The 17,228-nt window shown below is 50.4% G+C and overlaps 1 protein-coding gene across 1 annotated transcript; it reads right to left on the reverse strand.

The window, feature by feature from the left end:
• Nucleotides 1–5,046: 5,046 nt before the first annotated feature.
• On the reverse strand, nucleotides 5,047–7,910 carry LOC106629056 (uncharacterized). The gene is made up of 2 exons (XM_088068955.1): nucleotides 7,864–7,910; nucleotides 5,047–6,330 (listed from the first exon to the last, which is right to left on the reverse strand). The coding sequence occupies exon 2, from the start codon at nucleotides 6,301–6,303 to the stop codon at nucleotides 5,647–5,649; it is 657 nt and encodes a 218-aa protein (XP_087925081.1). The 5' UTR covers nucleotides 6,304–6,330; nucleotides 7,864–7,910; the 3' UTR covers nucleotides 5,047–5,646.
• Nucleotides 7,911–17,228: the final 9,318 nt, after the last annotated feature.

Here is a 17,228-nt window from a genome sequence, read left to right on the forward strand (position 1 = left end):
GTGTTTGTGATAAATAACTATGTTGTTGTTGCCCTTTGCTATTATGTGCTGGCTTTTGCCAATTATTATAATCACAACGATTTTGATATAGCACAGTTTGTAATCACTTTTAACTGCTTTTGATATAGTAGTGTTATAAATGACTTTCAAATTTCCAAACAAATTTAATTAATTGATAATATAGTTTAATTAATTGGATACAAAATAATAAAATAATATAATCTAATATAATCTAATTCTAAAAGAATACAGTTTAGTAAAAAAGAGATACAATTTAGTAGATATATTCAGATACATATTTATATGTATATGTGAATATAATTGGCCTGTGGTTACAAATGGTTAAGGCATAAGCAAAACCGACCGGGGTGTGGGGGGGTCGTCTCACCTCACCTCACATACGAAACAAAGCACTTCAAGCTAAACTTATATACTGTATGCTTATACCATATTCATTAAAGTTTCCCATAAGTTTCCTCCTTTTTCTGATTTTACTGACCATTTATTTTCTAAACTACAGACTGTACCTTAATTTTGATGTGTAACATCTGCTTTGTAACACTGATTCTTGATTGTTTCTAAAAATATCTTTAATAACAGTTACAATTTAGTTAGCACGAATCAATTCCATTTATTACACTGGGAATGGGGAACCCCTGCACTTCCATTTCTTCGTGAACCCTCCTTCCTGGGCACAGAGACCCCCTTGAACGTTCATTTCGGGGCACTGAGACCCCCTTTTCGCCCTTCCATGGCCCCGAAAACCCCTGCACCCCCTTATCTGGAACCTGGAATCCCCTGAACCCCCATTCTCGGGAATGGAAACCTCCCAGAACCCCCATTTCTGGACACCAGGACCCCCCTGAACCTCCATTTTCAGGCACCGGGACCCCTTGAACCCCAGAACATAGGAAGGGACCCCCATGAACTCCCATTCCGCTGCAGCAGGACCCCCGTGCACCCCTGTATCCAGGACTGGAACCCTCCCAAACCCTCCATCCTCACACCCTGGGACCCCCCTGCAGCCGAGCCAGGGACCGGCCTGGCCCGGCAGGCCCCGCTGTACAAGGCTCAGCGAGCCCTCCCAGGGCTCTCCCACTGCAGAGGTAAATCAGGGAGAAGTGCCAGCTGACCAGCCCTGCTGGGGAGACGTGTATCCAAAATGAGAATGGATCCCCCAAAACCACAACTCTTCCTTTTAAACAGAAAAGGGGGAGTTGTTGGGGTGTGTTTTTGTTTAATTTAAAGTTTGAAGCTGTTTGTATAATTGGTTTGTTCTGTTACCCCCCTGCTTTGTTGGTTTAATCCAAAGTTATCTCCTCCCCTGCCCTGCCCATCATTGTATCCCAACCCCTTTTTCCAGCACCTTCCCTATCAATCTTGTCCACCCTGCCCCTTGTTCCCAAATGTTCCCTGTCAATCCTGCCTTATGCCAACCCCTGCTTGGACGTCCCCTTTGGAAATCCCCTAATCCACAGCACCCCATTGGTCCATGTGTCCTATTCCCCTCCCCAGGATATCCCTCACTGGTTGAAGTTTTGTATCCACCCCAGGACCCTCCCCATATATAAATTGCTTGCTGTACGCTTGTATTCTGTGTCTTTTGTCCCTGGACCCTTGGGAGATTAAACCTTTCCCTGAAACCCAATATAAAAGACCTTCCACCCATTCTTGCCTCCACACTGTGCCTGACAGCTGTTAAGTGCTGTAGAGCATTGCTCTAAGCCACACCTCGGGTCATCCTGCTCCCAAAGTGTGTTCCAATCCCAGCATAGAGCTGAGGAAGAGCTGACCGGCCTTGGCACATCACACCCAGCTGATCCCAGTGTGTCTCCGCTCTCTCCCAGTGCCCATCCCTGCATGTCCATCTCGCTGGTGCCCTTGAGCTGGAGCCAGCAGCTCCTGGTGCTGCTGGAAACCGCCCCCGGCAATGCGGGCTCAGCTCCAGCTGCCAGGTGGAGCACGTCAGCCTGGAGCACCCCCTGAGCCGGCACTGGGGCACGGCCCGGCCCCCACAGCGCCGGGGGCAGCGGGGGAGGCACTGGGGGGGCTGGGAGGGGGATTGGGGTGTGCTGGGAGTGTGGATGTTAACTATGAGCAAAAGTAGGGAGCACAGTGCCTGTGGAATAGCAGGCTGCATAACTTTCTCAGTCTCGCCTGAGAAAGTGGCCTGGGAAATCATAAGGAGGAATTAAAACAATCCTCAGAGACAGAAGACAGCCTTGCAGGTGCTGTTTGTCTGTTTCTTGTTTTCTTGCAAGAGAAGGTCGAGGGGTGGTGTACCCCACTGACCAATGATGGTGATGTGTTAGTTCACTGACCAATAAGAGTTTTACCTTTCTATACTTTCATGTATCGGTCTATAAAAAAAGACCTATTCTGAGGTAATAAACCTTAAGAGCTCTCCTGTTCAACTCACAAGAGAGTCTGTGTTGTTCTCGCCGTTCCCAATAGAGCGACACTTGGGAGTAACTGGGAGGGAGTTTGAGATAGACTGGTTTAAACTGGGAGAGGGGTTTGGGGGCCAAGAATGGCTGAGAAGGGGATTAAAGGTTATTGGGGAAGGTGGGATGGGGTTCTGGGGGTCCTGGTGGAAACTGGGAGGGAGTTTGGGGGTGCTGGGTGTCACTGGGAGGGATTTGAGTGAGCCTGGAGGAGCTGGAAGGAGATTGGGGATTGGAAAGCAGGGATTGGGATGAGGTTCATTGTGCTGGGAAGAGACTGAGAGGGTTCCTGATGAGTCCTGGTGGGGCTGGGAAGGAACTGGGAGGGGGTTTGGGGTTCCTGTGGTGGTGAGGGGCAACTGGGAGGGGGCTGTGGGATCCTGATAGGGACAGGAGGGGCTTTGGTGGATCCTGGGGAGGCTGGGAAGGGACCGGGAGGTTTCAGAGGTCCTGGTGGGGTGGGTGAGAGTGGAAGGGTGCTTAGAAGGGCTTGGGGTGTCTGTGAGAGGTTTTAGGGGGGATCCCAACCCCTGTAGACTTCCCAGAGATGCTGCCATACACTGCCCGCAGCAAGATGCTGATATGGATCGAGGGCTTCATGTTGGGCTTTGTCTTCCTGGCACTGGGGCTCAGCTTCTGCCTGCACAAGAAGGTGAGGGGGGGTCCTGGGGGTCCTCCCTCTCCTGGAACGTGTGTGCTCCCCTGGGGCCCCCAGCCCAGTGTCACCCCCTTTTCTCTGCCCACAGAGCTCGAGCCACTGGCAGCTGCAGTCCATCCCCATGGCCCGGCCAGGACCCCCTGCTCCATCCCTGGGCTGATTTTGGAGAGGTCGTGTGTCCCCCCAGCCCTGCTGTGACTCTGCCCTTGCCCGGCTGCTCCCAGTGTTCCCAGTAAAGCTTCCCAGTTCGCCCCTGTCCCGTTTATGGGGGGCAATGGGGAGGGACTTGGGGAGACCCCACGGGGGTACCCTGTCAGGGACAGATGCTGCCCCAGGTTGGATCAGGACCCCCGTGTGTCACGCTGTTCTGGGGACTCCTTGGGAGACACCAAACTCCAGCATGGCACCCAGCAAACCCTAAAAAGGGCTGGGACCCCTGAAGCCACCAGGGAAATTTGGGGAGGGGGCGCATGGGTGGTACCTGGACCATGCCAAGAGCCCAGCGCTGCCACAGCCCGCCCTGCCCTGGCTCTATCCTGGCTCCTCCCGTGGGATGCGAAGGAATTGGAAAAATGGGGATCCAAGGGTGGGCGCTGGGCTCAGGGGAGCAGAAGAGATGGAGGAGGAGGAGGAGGAGGGCAGAGGAAGTAGTGGGAGAAGGGCCAGAGAGGAGAAGGAGGCAGAATGAAGGAGGAGCGAGACTCATCCAAACCCAATATGGAGCTCCCATGCGCCTCTTGTCCTCTGCACTTCCACCCCTGCCTCACTGCCGCCCAATCTACCACCCCACCCCTCTGCTTGGTTTTGGGAGTTCCAGATCCCTCCTCTTCAATCTGGGCCTCCCATCCCCCATTTCACTCAATTCTGGCAGCTTCTGGCAGCCTTTTCCTGGGAAGAATCCCAGATTCTGGGAATTTTTGAGGTGCAGTTCTGGAGGAGCGCCGCGTTGGTGTCGATAACAGGGGTTCCACGACTATCCTGAAGAAGCCATCCTGAAAAGGACTGCCCAGGGACACAGGCACGTCCTCTGCCTGGCGAGTGATCTCAGCTCAGCGACAGCGTGCAGGCAACGCGGAGAGAGACTAGAGCGCTGTATGGCATTCCACTGAGAAATAGCCTTTATCATAGCAGGGCCCTCAGTGAAGGGAGCCAGTGACAGCAGCTGCCTGAACTGGGGAAAACCCGGGGTTTATATAGGGAAAGAGAGGGGCGGGGAAAACTGGGATACATGTATCGGGGTGGATTGATAGGAAGGGAAACCGATGGGGTGTAACAAATTAACATGTTCAACTCAAAGGCCTCTGGGAGTGACACTTTTTCTCTTCATGAGAGCAAAGTGTCTCACCTAGGGAGAAGCTCTCCAGGGGAGAGCCAAAATCTCTGAGCTGGCTGGTTTTTTGGGCCCCACAGAGGAAGACAGCACTGTCTGCTGTGGCCTTTCAACTGTCCCTCACACCCTGGAGGTGCTGGGATTTCCCTCCTGGGCACAAGAACGTTCATTCCCTTCCAGGAGCCCAATGCCCGGCTGGGGCTCCAGGCCAGGGGTCCTTGAGCAGCTGCCCCAGAACCTCTGCCAGGGGCTCGCAGCGCAGCCGCAGCCACTCGGCCTGGGCTCCCCAAAGCCCTCAGCAAGCCCCAAGTCCCTGCCAGGAACCCTCAACTCCCTCAAACCCAGCATCCCCCACAGCCCCTGAAAGTTTCCCCCATGGCAGTGCCCATGGCCATGGCCACACATGTCACTGGCCATGGCCCACCATGTCCTCACCCAGGGCTGTGTCCCCACCATGTTTCCATCCCTGGCATTGTCCCCTACGTCTCCATCTGTGCCAGTGTCTCCTCACGTCCCCATGAATGGCCACGTCCCCATCCCTGTCCCTGTGTCCCCAAGTCACTCTCCATGTCCATGGCCCACCATGTCTATGTCCCTCAATGTCCTCACCTGTGTCATACTTCAGTGTCTTTATTTTTAATCCGAAGTTGCATGTTTTGAAAGGATAAAGAAAAATCAAAAGCAAATCAAACCCAAAAGGAAAGGATTTTTGTGTCTCTGCCAGCTGAGGACCCACATGCCTGGGTGGGAGGGAAGAGCATTTTTTGGAAGGCTTTCCACACCACTACCTCCAAAATCTTGGTCTTTGCCCCAGTTCATCAACATTTGGCTGAGGAAAACACCCTTGACTGAGGTGGGAAAAGATCTCCAAGAGCATCCAGTATTCCTTGATGGCAGCAGAAGATTGGACTGAAAGCAAAATACTTCTTTGCCATCAAAATCAACAAATCCGCTCTCCCAAAGGAATTCCCTATGTCTGTGTCCCAATAGATGTTCCTGCTCCGGTGTTGATCCAGGTGCCCACAGGGAGCCAGGAAGATGTGGAGCCTCCCAGCCAGGTGTCTTCCCAACACGGATCACCAGGACCACGGATCACCAGGGCTCTGCCCAACGGGGGTCACTGGGGATCATCCAACGCCGATCCTCCCATGGGGGATGGAGCTGGAGCAGCGCACAAAGCTCTTCCCGCACTCGGGGCACTCGCAGGGCTTCCCTTAGTGGTGCCTCCGTTGGTGTTGGGTCAAGTTAGATCTCTGTGAGAAGCTCTTCCCACACTGGGGACACTCGTAGGGCCTCTCCCCAGTGTGGATGCGCCGGTGGAGAGTGAGGTGGGTGTTGCGGTTGAAGCCCTTCCCGCAGTCGGGGCAGCGGAAGGGCCTCTCGCCTGTGTGAATCCGCTCATGTAGGAGGACATGGGAACTGCGCTTAAACCTCTTCCCACACTCGGGACACTCGTAGGGCCTCTCCCCAGTGTGGATGAGCTGGTGTGTCCTCAGATTGGAGCTCCACCCAAAGCTCTTCCCACATTCCAAGCAGGTGTAGGGCCGTTCCCCTGTGTGGCTCCTCTGGTGATGCATCAGGTTGGAGAGGTCACTGAAGCTCTTCCCACATTCCCCACACTCGTAGGCCTTTTTCCCAGTGTGGATGCTCTGGTGCCGGATCAGGTGGGAGCTCTTTCTGAATCCCATCCCACATTCCAAGCACTTGTGGGGCTTCTCCCCTCCATGAGGCTTCTCCCCCAGCTCCGAGCTCTGGCTGGATCTCCAGCCGCCTTCCTGGCACAGGGGGGATCCTTCCTCCCTGCAGCTCCCTGGGCTGGGTTTGCAGCCCCTCCTTGTGTGGCATCTCTGGGGCTTTTCCTTCTCCTCCATCCAGCCACGCCTTAGGAATAAGAAATCCTGGTTTGGGGGAAAAAGCAAGAGGAGAGCGCCTTGGGCTGGGGGTTCTTCCTTGCCCAAGTTCATCTCAGAAAGTCATTTGGCACCTTGTGTCTGGAAGAACCTCCAGGACACCAAGATTCAGCACAAACATCCTCCAAACATCAAAACAGATCAAAAACTTCCAAAACACCAAAAATCTGATATCCCCCCAAAATACAAAGACTCAGCCCCCACAAAAAAGCAAAACTCCAACATTCAGCCCAATAAAGCTCAGAAACACCAAGATTCAACCCCGTGAAAATCGTGGATCTCCCTGCCCGGGCACTCGCTGCATGGGGGGGTGAGGGGGGCAATGAGGCCGGGCCGGAGCAGGGGGTGCCTGAGAGAGGCCCCGAGCCCGGGGGAAGCCCCTGCAGAGCCATGGAAGTGGCTCCTGGCCGGACTCGGGGATCCCCCTGGCGATCCCCGCTGGAGCAGCCTGGTCCTGAGGGACTCTGTCCCCTGGGAGGGACCCCAGGCTGCAGCAGGACAAGGATTCCTGGCCCTCAGGGGGAGGCAGTGACATGACCTGACTGTGACCCCCATCCCTGTGCCTCTGGGCGGGGAGGGGGACGGACAGGGGCAGAAAGTTAAGCCCGGGAAGGAGGGACAGCTGGGGGGAAGATGGATTTCCGTAGGAATTACTTTACTTCTCGTTTTCTTGCTCGGACATGTTGGACAATAAATTCAATTAATTTCCCCAAGTCAGGTGTGCTGTGCCCGTGACCAAGGATTGAACTGTCCCCACCCTCATCCAGACCCCCGAGCCTTTCCTTGTGTGTTCTGCTCCCCGCCCGGGGCAGGAAGGAGAGTCACAGAGTTTTGGCCTCGCTCCGGCATGCCCTGCTCCATCCCGGACTCACCCCCAGCTCGCAACGCCCTCAGCTCCCGGGCACCCCGAGCTCCCGGCGCTTCAGCGCAGCGGCGCTTCCTCGGCCTCCTGCCCGGGCCGGGCCCAGCGCCGGGGCCGCTCCTCAGCCGAGGGGTCCCAGAAATGGCGGAGCTCAGGCCAAAGGAGTTAGAGTCCGTGCCGTGTGCAGAGCCCGCCGCTGGCTGCGATTGGCTGATTCTGCCGTCACTCGTGGTTCTGACGCGCGCTGATTGGGCAGAGCGGGGACAAGCCCGGCCCCGCTGGCGCCCCCAGGGCGGCCGTGGGGCAGGAGAGCCGCCATTGCCGGTGGGTGTGGGCGGGGCAGGCAGCGGCGGGGGCAGCGGCCGGAGCCCGGTGAGGCGGCGGCGGAGCTCGGAGGCGGCCCTAGCACAGCGTCCCGGGCACAGCGCAGCCACCTCCGGCCTCCCGACACGAAGCGGGACGAGCCAACGCTGCTCCGCCACCGCCTCCTGCCGAGGCCCCAGCGGCAAGGAGACCGCGGGCAGCCGCTCCCGCAGCGCCCTCAGCCCAGGGCCAACACGGGCCGGCCACGGCACAAGCCACGCGCCACAGCCCCCTGCCGCCCCCTCCCGGGCCCGCAGCGAGCCCCGAGCCCCCGCAGAACCGAGCGCGGCTCCCACCTGCGATGGCTCCGCCGCCGCCTCACCGGGCTCCGGCCGCTGCTGCCGCCGCTGCCGGGCCCGCACAGACGCTCCGGCAATGGCGGCTCTCCTGCCCCACGGCCGCCCTGGGGGCGCCAGCGGGGCCGGGCTTGTCCCCGCTCTGCCCAATCAGCGCGCGCCAGAGCCACGAGTGACGGCAGAAGCAGCCAATCGCAGCCAGCGGCGGGCTCTGCACACGGCACGGACTCGCCTGCCTTGGGCTGAGCTCCGCCATTTCTGGGACCCCTCGGCTGAGGAGCGGCCCCGGCGCTGGGCCCGGCCCGGGCAGGAGGCCAAGGAAGCGCCGCTGCGCTGAAGCGCCGGGAGCTCGGGGTGCCCGGGAGCTGAGGGCGTTGCGAGCTGGAGGTGAGTCCGGGATGGAGCAGGGCTGTGCCGGAAAGAGGCCAAACCTCTGTGACTCTCCTTCCTGCCCCGGGCGGGGAGCAGAACACACAAGGAAAGGCTCGGGGGTCTGGATGAGGGTGCGGACAGTTCAATCCTTGGTCACGGGCACAGCACACCTGACTTGGGGAAATTAATTGAATTTATTGTCCAACATGTCCGAGCAAGAAAACGAGAAGTAAAGTAATTCCTACGGAAATCCATCTTCCCCCCAGCTGTCCCTCCTTCCCGGGCTTAACTTTCTGCCCCTGTCCGTCCCCCTCCCCGCCCAGAGGCACAGGGATGGGGGTCACAGTCAGGTCATGTCACTGCCTCCCCCTGAGGGCCAGGAATCCTTGTCCTGCTGCAGCCTGGGGTCCCTCCCAGGGGACAGAGTCCCTCAGGACCAGGCTGCTCCAGCGGGGATCGCCAGGGGGATCCCCGAGTCCGGCCAGGAGCCACTTCCATGGCTCTGCAGGGGCTTCCTCTGGGCTCGGGGCCTCTCTCAGGCACCCCCTGCTCCGGCCCGGCCTCATTGCCCCCCTCACCCCCCCATGCAGCGAGTGCCCGGGCAGGGAGATGACGATTTTCACAGGGCTGAATCTTGGGAGTTTCTGAGCTGAATGTTGTGGTTTTGTTTTTTTTGTGGGGGCAGACTCTTTCTATTTTGGGGGTATATCAGATTTTTGGTGTTTTGGAAGTTTTTGATCTGTCTTTGTTAGCGTTCAGGAACACACATAATCACAGACTGATTATATGCAGGTGCTTTATTGTAGTGTGTGGGAACTAGGGGTATCAGCAACCCAAATCTAGCTCCATCGTCTTTGTCCAAAGTGCACATATTTCTACAATTTTAGCTGTAGCAGTAATCACTGTAACAACCTTATCGATATTTCTTCAGTATTCGTTGATTAACTTTTTCTGTATTGCTTCATGAGAGTTAGCTCATCCTTGCACGAACATGTCCGAATCTTATCTCTGGGTGGGTATCTTGGAGACCCCAAGTACCAGTTCCCGTTACCATAAACATTTCAGCTTGCTAGACCATCCCTAATGCCAAGCATTGTTGTGGCCTACCTCTGCATGATTTTAAGAAACATTTTCAGAAACATTTAACCCCATAGTAACATATTTTCCCCCCTTTGAAAATATTTCACTTTACTATAATAAGTGTAATGCTTTCACTATATACAGTCCTTTTTCTGTGTTTATACTTGATGTTCATCTTCGAATGCACAGTTGTCGTAAGCGTTGTTACACTCTGGAGGACTTGGAGATGACAAATGCGGATGTGGATCTCTGTCCCGTGTCAGTGCCTTTATTATCTTCTGGTTCCAGGATACTCTTTTCTTTATCTCTCCTTTCAGAACTGCACAGATTAACCAGATTGCTAAGAACACAATTAGTAGGATTATCAGACTCTCAAGAATAGATTTGATCCAGGAGCTCACATTCCATCCTAACCCTTCAAAAATTTTATCGAACTAACTTGTGGTCAGATCTTCCCTCTCTTCCTGTGCTTCATTTTCTATTTGTTTTAACTGATTAATGTTGTGTTCTACATCTGCAGTTCCATTTGGGATGTGGATGCAGCAGTGATCAATTTGTCCTTTTAGGTACCCGCATACTCTGTGTTCTTTCAACAATAACATATCTAAAGCCAATCTGTTTTGCAGGGTCATTTTAGTTGTGGCTTGTAATTGTACATTTAGCTCTCTAAATCCCTCTTTGGTAACTCTTGCCAATCTTTCTACCTGATCTGTAAGTTTGTACAACATCTTTCTATTGTTATAATTTGCTATTGGATCAAACAAGGATTCCAGAGCCCACTTAAATTTTACACTACTGGAGGGTTCCTGCCATCTTTCTTCATCTTCGGTTTTGTTTTCCTGAACTTCTTGTCTTCTCCTTATTTGCAGAAGTTCATGTTCTCCCTTGAATGGGGACCTTTTCCAAATTGGGCATAAGGTGGGGAGGCCTAAAGTAATCTCTTTTACTTTTTCACCTACAGGCAGATGTGTTGTCCAGGTGCCATCGCTTGCTGCCCATCCAAATTGGCCTGGACTCTGAATTGTACTTGTGCTACATATTACCTTTTGGATCACTTGTCCTATCTTGTCATTTATTTCACCTTGTTTATGTTTGATTCCTCTGCAGGCACATCCAATTTGCAGAGCTACCACATGTGGTGGCATTTGTTTTATTTCTTCATCATCAGAAGTACAGTCCTAAGTTTTGTTCCATACCCACCAATTCACTTTGTCTGCCTCCATTCTACTACTGGTTGCAGTGTTCCATACCCCTGGATCTGTTTCACTTTCAGAGCCTTCCCACTTAATGCACCAAGGGCTACCTGCCATAGATTGGAATTTCTGAAGCACACTCACTGACCATGCACTGTTCCAAGCTTCAGCCTGATTTTTCCTTCCTGTCCTTCACACTTCCACTTCGATACTGGAATCTTTTCTTTAATAACCTTTGCTATTTTTTCATAACACCATCCCTAATCCCCCATACCAGCCTAGTTTTGGTTCATTCTTTCCTCCATTTTCATGACAATCCCATATAGATGAATACTTTGGCTTCACAGCATTTTCAAACACTGTCTTATTTGGGTACTCGTAATCTATTTGCAATACACAGCTCACATTTTCATTTTTATTCTTTTGTATTTCAGGTAATTTTGATGTTATAATTCCCCAATTTATTTGGTCTCCTGCTGCCTTTGGTATTGGCAGACAGGCAGTTATTTTGCTGCTGTTTTGCATGTTGGCCCAATCTTTAATTAATCCAATCATCCCATTTTCTGCCTGGATAGTATTAGAGACTTTTATCACTTGTGTTTCTGGCTGCACCCCCACATCCCTCTTCATTTTAAAATGAAGAGTTGTCAGCTGATCCTTTGGCATTTCACATCCCAAGGTAACATTGATTCCAACTGATGGCACTAAAGGCCATAAAATAATCACCATTACAGTCACTAGCAACCTAGACATTTGAAACAATCAAACCCGCTTTATCTGCAGCTTTGTTGGCCTTACAGTTTGTGCAGTCCACAGTGCAGGGGAAACCTTCTTCACTCTGGTGTAATGTATGCAGGGATCCAGTCCAGCTCCTTTGACTGCTGTCAAGGTAGTTAACAGTACCTGACAGGGTCCATTCCACCTTTCTTTTAATGGTTCTTCGTTCCAGCTTTTAACGTACACTTCATCTCCCGGGGGGATGTCATGAACTGGATTCTCAAGAGTCAGCGGCCTGTTCCACACAAGGGTGCTCCGAAGTCGAGCTCGAGCTTTTCCAAGAGACAGAACATAATTATACACCTCTTGCTTCCCTGTAACATGTACATTTGGATTAGGTTCAGGGGATTCATATGGTTTCCCATCCAATATCTCATAAGGACTGACTGACATCCCGCTTCTAGGCTTCATCCAAATCCTCAGCAGTGCTATTGGTAAAGCTTGTGGCTACTGCAATTTAGCCTCTTGGCATATTTTGCTGATTTGCCTCTTCAGTGTCTGATTCATCCTCTCTACCTGTCCACTGGATTGGGGTCTCCATGGTGTGTGGAGATCCCAAGCTATTCCCAGTAACCTACTCGCCTCCCTCACTACTGTGGCTGTGAAATGTGGGCCCCTATCTGATGATATTCCTAGAGGCACCCCAAATCTTGGAATGATTTCTTGCAGTAACCACTTGACTGTCTCCTTTGCTTGATTTGTGTGACAGGGAAGAGCTTCTGGCCCTCCTGAAAATGTGTCAACCCCTACCAATAGATATTTGTATCCTCGAGTTCTTGGTAATTCTATAAAAACTACTTGCCACTAATCTCCTGGTTCTACTCCTACCCAAATTTTCCCTAATTGTGCTGTCCTCTAGCCACTGGATTTTTCTTTAAGCAAATTTCACATTTTGACATTACTGATTTTGCCATTGTTAACATCTGTACTGAAATTAAATTTTGTTTTAACAATTTCACCAATGCTTCTGCACTCCAATGACATTTGTTGTGTTTAATTTGTAGAACTTCTCTCATTATCAAGGGGGGGTACCACTACTTGTCCCTGTGTAGTCACATACCACCCTTCTGAATTCTTCTGTGCATTCAGTGAGCATCCCAATTTCTCATCCTCTATTGAATATTTTGGTTCTGGGGGTAAATTGAATTGAGATACATTAGTTTTTAAAGGTATCAATGCCATTGCAGTTTGCACTTCTCGAGCAGCTTGTCGGGCCGTCCAGTCTGCTTTCCGATTTCCCTCATGAATTTTGGTGATTGGTGAGCTTTGCAGTGCATGATTGCTACTTGCTCAGGCTTTTGTACTGCTTTTATTAATTGCAGGACTGCATCTTGATGTTCAGTGTGTGTGCCTTGAGAAGACAGCAGTCCTCTTTGTTTCCCCAGTGCCCCATGTACATGCACCACTCCAAAAGCATGTTTTGAATCAGTCCAGATATTTACTTTGTTCCCTTCACTCAGCTCTAATGCCCTGGTTAAAGCAACCAGTTCTGCTCGTAGGGCAGATGTGTTTGCTGGTAAGGAACAAAGGTGGATTCAAAAGGTTAGTTGTCTTTAGTGGGACATCATCCTGCTCGGTTAGGATTAGCTGGAATTTCATCATCCTGCTTGGAGATAGCCAATGGCCCCCCTTTTGTTCTAAAACAGTGGTCACCATGTGTGGCACATAGACATCTATGTGTCTACCCATCGTGAGTTTCCTGGCTTCTTGGATCAGCATCACGGTGGCTGCAACTGCCCGCAGGCATGAAGGCCATCCGGCACTCACATTGTCAAGTTGTTTGGAAAAGCAGCCTACCAGCTTTTTCCAGCTTCCCAAATGTTGGGTCAGCACTCCCAGTGCTGGGTGTGATCTTTCATGCACAAACAGGTGAAAATCTTTGGATAGATCAGGCAATCCTAACACTGGAGCAGTTTTCAATGCCTCCTTCAGTTTGAGGAAGGCCTCCTTCTGTGGTTTGCCCCAGGTAAGCGGTTGTGTCTTCTGGGCTTCATACAGGGGTTTTGCAATTAGTCCATAGTCCATGACCCATAGGTGGTACCACTCTGTCATCCCAAAGAATACTCGCAGCTCATGCAGGTTCTGGGGTTCTGGAATGGCACAAATAGCTTGAATACAATTAGTACCGAGCTTACGTTGCCCTTGTGAGATTTCACATCCCAGGTAAATCACAGTTTGTCGGGCAATTTGTGCCTTTTCTTTAGACACCTTATATCCTCCCATTCCCAGCTGATTTAAAATTTCAATTGTTACCTTTATGCAGGTTGTTTTCTCTTCTGTAGCTGTCAGTATATCATCAACATACTAAAACAGCAGGTATTGCTCCCTCGGAACTTGCCTGTTTTCGGTCCAAATCTCCAGCTCCTTCACCAGCTGGCTTCCAAATAGGGTTGGACTGTTCTTGTATCCTTGTGGGAGTCGTGTCCAGGTGAGCTGGGTTTTCCTTCCGTTTTCTGGATTTTCCCATTCAAAGGCAAACAGTTTCCTACTTTCTTTGTCAAAGGATATGCAGAAAAAGGCATCTTTTAAGTCAATTACAGTAAACCATTTCTATTTCTCTTTCACAGATGTCAATAATGTGTAAGGATTAGCTACCACTGAGTAAATATCTTTAGTTATTCCATTTATTGCTCTCAATTCCTGTACTAGTCTGTGCTCACCATTTGTTTTCTTCACTGGAAATATTGGTGTCTTAAATTCTGATTCACATTCTTCTAAAATTTGGTACTTAAAAAATTTATCAATAATCTTTACTGTTCCTTTCTGTGCTTCTGCCTTTATGGGATACTGTTTAACCTGGACAGCTTTTGCTTCTTCTTTTCATTCTACGTGTACTGGTTGTGCCAACTTAGATTTTCCTGGTATGTCTGTTTCCCATACAGAGGGAATTGCTGCATCCTCTACTTCCTGAGGGATAGTAGGGACTGGTTTTTCTTTTATCATTAAGATCTGTCCTGTCTTTGATTCAGGTATTTTCATTAAAAGCTCCCCGCTTTCAAACGTTATCACTGCATCAAGTTTTGCTAATAAATCTTGTCCTCAAAGTGGAATTGGACACTCAGGCATATCTAAAAATTCATGTGTTAACACTTTGTTTCCAAAGCACAAATCAGGGGTTGCAGGAATGGTCGATTCTCCTTCTTCCCTGTGGCTCCAACTATTGTTGCTGTTTTGTCTCCAGTTTGCCCTTTTAGATCATTTAGCACAGAATATGTAGCCCCCGTATCCACCAGAAATTTTACTTCTTTATCTCCCAATTGTATAGTTACTAAAGGTTCTTGTGTTGGGTTTTGTTCCGATTCTAGTCAGCTGCTGTACTCCCCCAGCACCATTAATTTGGAAGCATCTTGATTCTGATTGAACTGATTGCCCTAGTGATACCAATTTGGGCATTCATTTTTCCAGTGCCCCTCTTGTCTACAAGAAGCACATTGATTTAACCCGAATCTTGGCAAAACCCATCCCCCTCGTCCTCTGCCATGTCCGCCCCTCCCCAGTCCACAACCACCTCTGCCTTGTCCTCTGAAACCTGGATTCTCTCTTCCTTGGATCACTGCCAAAAGATTTTGCTGCTGCTTTTTACTAGCTTCCTTTTCCCTGTTATTGTATACTTTCCAAGCCACTTCAAGTAATTGATTCAAATTCCTTGAATCTTCTCCTTCTAACTTCTGCAATTTTCTCCTAATATCATCCTGTGACTGCCCAAGAAAAATGAACGCAAGCTGAACATTTGCTGTTCTGTTTCTAGTTGAAGATCTGTATACTTTCTTGCTCCCTCTTTAAGCCTTTCCAAAAATGCAGCAGGGGATTCTTTCTTTTCCTGTCTTATCTCATACAATTTAGACCAATTCATAGCCTTAGGTACAGCATTCCAAACCCCTGTCTGGAGCCACTCTTGATATCTCTTCAGCCTCCGCATGTCCCCAAAGGCATTGGGATCCCACCCTGGATCCTCGGTTGGAAAGTTCTCATCTAAAGTCGCCGTCACCACCCCAGTTCTGAGATCTTCTCTCACCTTCTCCTTGGCTGCTCTAAGCACCATCTCTTTCTCAGTAGGGTCCATTAAATTCTCCACTATTACTTGTATATCATCCCAATCTGGATTCTGAGTTTTCATAATCATTTTTACCACCCCTGCTACTTTATCAGGATTCTCTCTCTAAGTTCCAGCTGACTGTTTCCAAATTATCAAGTCTGCAGGGGAAAAAAGGAACTTTCACAAACACCAGCCCTTCTACCCCTACTCCTTGTCTCAAGGGGGCAATCACAGTCCGCCTTTGTCTGCCCAAATCTTTTCCCGTTCTACCCAGAACCGGAGCAAGCTGTGATCGAGTCCGATGGGATACCGGTGTCGCTGATTTATTATCATCACCCCGCTACTGCTATCTTCCTCCACAGCGTTTTTCACATTTCCTTGTATCACAGTTAGATTTTGATCATCTCCCGGAGAAGAAGGATCAGGTGAAGGCAGTAGAGGAGGATAAAGAGGGAAAGGTGAAGTGGGATTAGGCGAGATAGGGTTAGGTGAAATAGGATTGGGTGAAGTGGAGGCAGACAAAACAAAATTGGGTTCTTTTGGTTCTGCTGAAACCACTTGTAAATCAACATCCATCTCTTTCCCCTGACACAAACTTTCTTTTAATGCCAGGTGCTCTAAACAACTTTTTCCTTTTACACAAACCTCACATTTATCACTCACACGTGCCTTAACTGCCATCAATCCACACTCAGCCTGCCATTCTGGTTTGTCTCGCAAATAGAAAAGGAAATCAACGTACGGAACTTCATCCCACTTTCCCTCTGGCTTACAGAACAACATCAACTGTAAAATGGTGTTATACTGCAAAGATCCATTTCTCAGCCACTTTTCCCTACTGTCCAGGTCATATCCTGGCCACCGTGTATTACAATAATCAATCAACTTTACGTAAATCTTGCCCAAAGTTTCCCTGTTTCCCGTGTGCTGATAAGCACCCCAGAGGAGAAGTACGTGGTACAGGGGCATTGCCACCTCAAATCCCTTTAAGCTTCTCCATGTTACAGTTACAATACACCACACACCACTGGCTGCCCAACCTGCAACGCTTTCGCACTTGTCTGACAGACGGCGCCTGGGCAATACCGGGAATTCCTCCAGCCCAACCGTGAGAAGCTTTCGCTGCGTCTTATCGGCAGGCACCAGAGCAGAGCGAAAAGCACCTTACCTCTCTCAGAGGGACGTTGTGAGCGGCGGAGACGGTCACGGCTGGATGGGCTTCTGGAGAATTCGTGGCTCTGTGAAGTCTTTGTTCTTTTGGAAGTTCAGGAATGTAGCGGGACTTGGTCTGAGCAGCAGTCCTTGTCAATTAGTAACATTTTCTATAACTGGTGATTTCTCTCATTGCTTCCTTATGTACAAGTCCCTGGCCCTATCTCTGAGCAGATTCACTCATTGCCTCTGTTTTTTCTTCCTGGTTCTTCTTCTTTGTTTTTGGGATTGCTGTCAGTGCCCTCATTCTCTGTCCTTTTGTAGCCGTTTGTGGCTCAGGAGGCCTGGCTGCCACCTGCATCCCCTTGCTCAGCTGCTGAATGAGCTGCACTCAGCAAGGTGTGGTGCATGGTAAAAAGATGAGAGTTGCTGTAGCACATGAGAGGAGAAACAGCATTTGTTTAACCCATGGTCTGTGAGGGAACCACAAAACTGTGTCCCATTCCCATCCTTTCCACGTTTGAAGAAGTACATGAGCTGCTTTGCTATTTCCTTTGTTATCTGTTTTACTGCTTTTCCACTGCCATCTGTCTGCCAAGAGCAGTTTGATTTACGTAACTTTTCCCAAACCTCTCTTTTTTTCTGCTAAAAGGTAATCTGATCCCATCCCATGGTGAAATGTGTTCCTCATCTGAGTGGATTGGTTGGGAGGAATGTCAGGAGCTGGAGCTGTCTGGTTGGTTATTGTTTCAATG

This window comes from Pseudopodoces humilis, chromosome 33, assembly GCF_049639895.1.
Source record: "Pseudopodoces humilis isolate 2021_Gansu_Grassland_sample_001 chromosome 33, ASM4963989v1, whole genome shotgun sequence".
NCBI lineage: Eukaryota > Metazoa > Chordata > Aves > Passeriformes > Paridae > Pseudopodoces > Pseudopodoces humilis.

Bases quoted from the DNA above. Each gene is read 5' to 3' on its own strand.
- LOC106629056 (XM_088068955.1), bottom strand. From the start codon at position 6,303: ATGGAGGAGAAGGAAAAGCCCCAGAGATGCCACACAAGGAGGGGCTGC.